This window comes from Populus euphratica, unplaced genomic scaffold, assembly GCF_000495115.2.
Source record: "Populus euphratica unplaced genomic scaffold, PopEup_1.0 scaffold84.1, whole genome shotgun sequence".
Classification (NCBI taxonomy): Eukaryota; Viridiplantae; Streptophyta; class Magnoliopsida; order Malpighiales; family Salicaceae; genus Populus; species Populus euphratica.
In genome coordinates, this window is record NW_011499964.1 from 362,141 (window position 1) to 367,886 (window position 5,746).

General features: G+C 33.6%; 1 protein-coding gene across 4 annotated transcripts in view; it reads left to right on the plus strand.

Moving 5' to 3' along the window:
* The first annotated feature begins 1,307 nt into the window (after positions 1–1,307).
* Positions 1,308–5,746, plus strand: part of LOC105138878 (protein SMG7L-like) — a 5,859-nt gene continuing 1,420 nt past the window's right edge. The window contains exons 1-6 of one of the 4 annotated variants that reach the window (XM_011045096.1): positions 1,308–1,520; positions 2,647–2,731; positions 2,824–3,429; positions 3,584–3,706; positions 3,796–4,028; positions 4,652–5,739. In XM_011045096.1, coding sequence (XP_011043398.1) covers positions 2,675–2,731; positions 2,824–3,429; positions 3,584–3,706; positions 3,796–4,028; positions 4,652–5,739 — 2,107 coding nt within the window. In that variant the 5' untranslated portion in view covers positions 1,308–1,520; positions 2,647–2,674. The other 3 variants (XM_011045099.1, XM_011045097.1, XM_011045098.1) reach the window with 3 other exon arrangements.

Consider the following 5,746-nt stretch of genomic DNA (forward strand, 5'->3'; position numbering starts at 1 on the left):
GTTAGGTGGCTGTAAATGCGAAGCCTTGCCAATTACAAAGCCAACCAAACCACACACTTGTATATATATATATAAGTTTCACAAAACCTCCATGTTAAGTTGCCCCATGCCTTATCCATTCATCAAGGCCACATTTTTTATACATTGGCACGAGTTTTCATCTCGAAATTCCTCCAGGTAAATACCTAATATTATTAGCTTAGTGTGTTAATTTATTTCATAAACTTATTTATTTTTGTTTTAATGACTTCATCGAATTGAATTAAGGGAGCACTAGGTTTCTTTTACTTTTTTTTTTAATTAAAAAGTAGAAAACGAGCATAACATAGGATTCAATGGACAATCTAATGAGAACAAGCTATAACATGGGATTCAGTGGACAATCTAATGAGAACAAGCTATGAAGCATGAGAGGGTTTTATTATTATTATTATTATTATTATTATTATTGATACCTTATCAAAGTTTCAAGATAAAAAGATGGATTTAGCTTGGAGTGCAAGGTGTCCTCCGTGTTTTGTCAAGAGAAACTAATGATGGTGATGATGATCTCTCATGCACTTTTATTTATTCCTTTCTTTACTATTCTTTTGCGAACTATAAACATACATAACATGTAATAAAATTGAATTTCTGTAAAAAAAAAAATTAAAACACAATAAAGCAAAAGTTAATTTAAAGATAATCATATTTGTATACTATTTAATTACCAATCTTGATATGAATAACACATATTTAATCAAGATGCAAGTTTGATATATAATATGGGTTTGAGAATACTTTCACATGGATGTAAGATTTTGTCCAAGGTTTTTGATTGCTTATTAATTAGATTAATTTGAATTATCTAGATTAATATTAAAATAATATTGTTTTATATATTTTTTAATTAAAAAAATATAGTCTAGATAATGTTTTTAAAAATTATCTTTAAAATTAACAAAATTAAATCTTATTTATGCTTGACCAAATAAATTAATAAGAGATTGATGTATTAAATTATTCAAGATTGATCAGGTTAAGATATTAATTTTAAAGATGAAATTACTTAGAACTAAATTTTCAATCAATGAATTAAGTTGATGTTTTTTTAAAGTATTTTTTATTTAAGAATATATTAAAATAATTTTTATATTTTTTTAAATTTATTTTTAAAGTAAACACATCAAAATTATATAAAAATAATAATTTATAACTAAATTTTTTTAAAAAAACTTTAAAATTACAGTTGATTCATAAATAAAGTATTAGAGAGCTAGTTGAAAAATGAAAGTAGTGCTATCAAAGACGGTCTTATAAATGATCAGCCACCTCTTACTTTGTCTGTTTCACAACTGAACCAGTACCAGGTGGCTACTCTTCTTGCTTCTTCCAATCCCGGCGCTTCTCTCTCTCAAAGCTGTGCACTTTTGGTTGGCTGGCTGTTTTTGTCTTGGTTTCTACTAGTTTCTACTACAAACACTGGTTCCTACTTGATGGAATTTTTCTTTTATTAGTTTTTGACTCTTTAATTTCCTCAGGTACTGTCTTTTTTTCTTTTTCTTTTTCTTTTTCAAGTACAGTTCTTCCCCTTCTTTTTATGATCATTAAATATCATAGCTTTTATGCTTGTTTCTGTCCAAGTTTCTTGATTTCAAGTGGGTTTCATTTACTGTTTCTTCTGCTGTTCAACTCTGATTTGTGTGAATTTGGTTTGTGCCCTTATAGAATTCCCTGATTCATGTTTTATGAGTTTTTGTCTTCACTTTAATTCTCTTGAAGTGTACTGTTGGAAAATTCTTCGTTAAACTGACTGGTTGCTTAAAGTCTACAACTTGTTGGCATCAATTAATTGAGCAGTTCTCACTTTTAGAGTTGCATAATGCTTGCTTTCAGACTTCAATTGTGAGGTTGACGATCATTTTTTTAATGGTTATATGCTTAAAAAGGCTGGATTTTACTTGTATTCTGCAACTGCACTGTTTATAGTTTTTAATTTTAGTATAGTTCATTTGATACTTGATTGCTTGTTGATTTTTGGGGGTGATATGCCTCGTCAAGTTCTTTTAGGGAGGTTACATGTTGTTTTGACTTTGGATTGTTTCAAAATTTTACTGCAGGAGTTTAATTCGACTTTAAGTACTGTTGAAATCAGATCACTTGACAGCATTTTCAGAAAGATTCTTCCCATTTTTAAGCTAGTTTGAGTGCTTTTAAAATGTCTTCTTAGGTTTTTCTTCGAGTCCATGTTGCCTGTTATTGAGAATGTGTTTTGTTTTTTGTTTTTGATTTTGGCTAATCATCACATAACATGGTATCAATGGGCATTATTTTGTGGCGGTTCCCCTTTTTTTGGCTTTATCAAATGATTGATTTCTTCATCATTTGATTTTAGTTCCTCTTAGAATTATCTTGGAGTACTTTAGGAAAAGTTTACTTCTGTTTTATGTTTTCGTAGTCAATACTTAGGAAGCAACGCTTGTTAGTTGAATTCATCGGGGGCATTTGCTCGAGCTTTATCATTACTAAATATCACGAGCTTTGATATTTTGTATGTGATGACTAAAATCCATGAATATGAAGATTTATCTAGGATATAATCATATCTTTGAAATTGGAATTTGGGGTTTAGTTTTCACTTACATTATGTTGTCTGGAAAATGACAGGTCAGAAAAGCTTTTTTCCACTCCAGTCATGGATACTAATTCACTTCTTAAGGATCAGAAAGAAAAACCACGTCTTCTTGCTGAGGTAAATTCTGTAGCTTCAATTCTGTGATTCTTCTTCCTTAACAATGAAATTCCTGTTCTTCAAGTCTTGACTCTTGAAATTTTGTGGTTTAGGTTCCTCATTTAGAAAAACAGCTGTGGACACTAGTCCATACGAGAGGTCTTTTATACTCCAATGTTCAAGACTTGTATCGAAAAATATGCTCTAGTTATGAGAAATTAATTCTCAGTGATCACAGACTGGAGGAGCTTCAAGATACTGAATATTCTCTGTGGAAGCTTCACTATAGACATATTGATGAATTTCGTAAACGAATAAAGAAATTTTCTGCTGACAGGGAGACTATAACGTTTGTGACACCACAAAGTAAGATGGCTGCACAGAGAAGCAGTGACAACCATGTTGATGGATTTAAATCATTTCTGTCTGAAGCAACTGAATTTTATCAAAATCTTATCTTCAAAATCAAAAGATATTATGGTCTCCCAGAGGATTTTTCCTTCCATAGAAGTGGTGGCAATTCTGCTTCCCCTGAGCCCAACAAAATGCAGAAACTACAATTTTTATGCCATCGCTTTTTAGTTTGTCTGGGAGATCTTGCTAGATACAGAGAACAATGTGAAAAATCTGACACACAGAACCACAAGTGGTCAGTTGCAGTTGCTCATTACTTGGAAGCAACATTAATTTGGCCCGACAGTGGAAACCCCCAAAATCAGGTATTCTCAAGCTTCTTCCTTATTATGATATCAGCAGAGAAACTTATGAAAGGTCCTCAGTCATGAGAATGACTTTTATAACTTTGCATGCTTTTAAAACCTACTATCCTGGTTTCGTATATATAGCACATAACCAAATATGTTCAATTTTCAGTTGGCAGTGTTGGCAACATATGTCGGTGATGAGTTCCTGGCTTTGTACCACTGCATAAGAAGTTTAGCTGTTAAAGATCCTTTCCCTGATGCATGGAATAACCTTATTTTACTGTTTGAAAGAGTAAGACTCCAGCTCATGTTCCAGCTCTCTCTCTTGTATAAATGCTATCACCAACAGATTGCTGTGCTGCCATTTTTTTTCTTTGGCAGTTCTCAGTTGATTTTGTGGTTTTCCAGAACAGGTCATCTCATTTACATTACCTTTCTAGTGAGGCCTGCTTTGATTTCTTACGACCATCTGAAAGTAGCGTCTGTACTGAAGCACAATCCACTAATGATTTTTCGAATTGCAAGCCTTTGAAAGCTGAAGATGAAGGCTCAAGGGAGACACATTTATGGCCTCTAATCATTAGAACAATAAGTTTCTTCTTCATAAAATCCAGGTAATCCTTGAAGCACATTTTGTTTCTACCAAACAATTTTAGCGTTCTCTTCTAGATTTAATTATGCAATAATGTTTTATGTTTTTTTCTCAATTTCTGTTATACGTAGTATGTGCTATAATGCCTTCTGGTTCCTACAGTAATTTTCACTATGTTGGTAGAATGCTTGATACGTTAATTGGTATAGCATTCACTATCCTGGGTGGTCTCCTTGATAATTGTTCTATTATCATCTTTTCTGAAATTGAATGTTCATCTTGTGTTGAGCTTCTGAGATGTAATGATCTTTTAGTGGATTCTCAAAGTCATAAGGTGCATGAATTTTTTTATCAAGCAATTACCATAAATTCTGTGCCAGCAGAATAATGTTTATGTTTGGAATTTTTGACAGCAAAACTAAAACTGTTATCCTTATGCAACATGATTTAGGAGGCATCCTTCTGAAATATGCTGTCACATTACTAATTCATGTTTTTATCATATGCATTCTGGAAGTACCGCTTCCACTATGTCATACTGAGCTTAAATTTTGTTAACTGCTTTTTAAAGTTATCTTGTTCTGAACTCCTTTCTAAACAAAAGATGGTTGTATACAATACTAATTGCTTTTCAATTTGTGGCAGTTTTGAGGACTTTCCTTGTACTTTTGCATCTACTATTAAAGAGCTGGATGTGTTGATGGCACTAGATGATGCAACGTTAAAAGCTGCAATGGAGTCATATCAGCATATGAATTCAGCCAGGAGTGGTCCTTTTAGAACCCTTCAATTTATCTCATTACTCATCTTTGTCATTGAGAATCTAATAAATATCCCAGATGAAAAAGATTCAAAGGGTAAAACTGAAGTCCATCAAATTGCATTAATACAAGCTGCAGTGGCTGCTTCATTCATTTTCATGGGACGTCTTACTGATAGATGTTTGAAGGCAGATTTGTTGGACTCTTGCCCACTTTTACCAGCTTTGCTTGTTTTTGTGGAGTGGTTAGTGCGTATTCTTGATGAACTCAAAAAACATGGATCTGATGATAAAAGTACAAGTGCTATGTCTTATTTCTTTGGAGTGTTTCTTGAACTTTTGAATCAGTTTGACATTAACAGTGGTGAAGTCAAGCCTCCACACAGTATTGCTCTTTGGGAAGACTACGAGTTGAGAGGCTTTGCACCAGTAGCTCATTCGCAGGTGCCATTAGATTTTACAAGTCATTGGGGACACAGAGACAGTTTTGAAACTGGAACTCGATACCGTGTGAATCGCATCATTGATGCTGCAATGAAGATTGCAGATAGAACAAACAGTAGTCCCAAGTGGATCGTCTATGACAAATCTGGAAGTAGATTTTCTGTTGCTGAATCAAATAAATTTCAAGACAGGAAAGAGTTGGAAAAGATGGGGTCTGCTAGTACTGTTGTTCAAGAGAAAGATCCCAACCAGCAAATTTTACAATCAACAGAAAAAAGTGAGAAGGTAATCCTTGAGGAGAAACCAAGTAGCCCTGTTGTGAATGGAAAATCCATTTCCTTAGAGGAGGAAGAAGTCATTCTCTTCAAGCCCCTCACAAGATACAATTCTGCACCACTTTATAGGTCTATCACCTCCAGTGATCGAGCACCTTCAGAAGACACTGGGGACCAGGTTGTGCCTGCTGATGAATGCTTGCGACGGGCTACGTCACTACTAATAGCACAAAACCAGGGCCAGGGTGATCCTTCGGCATT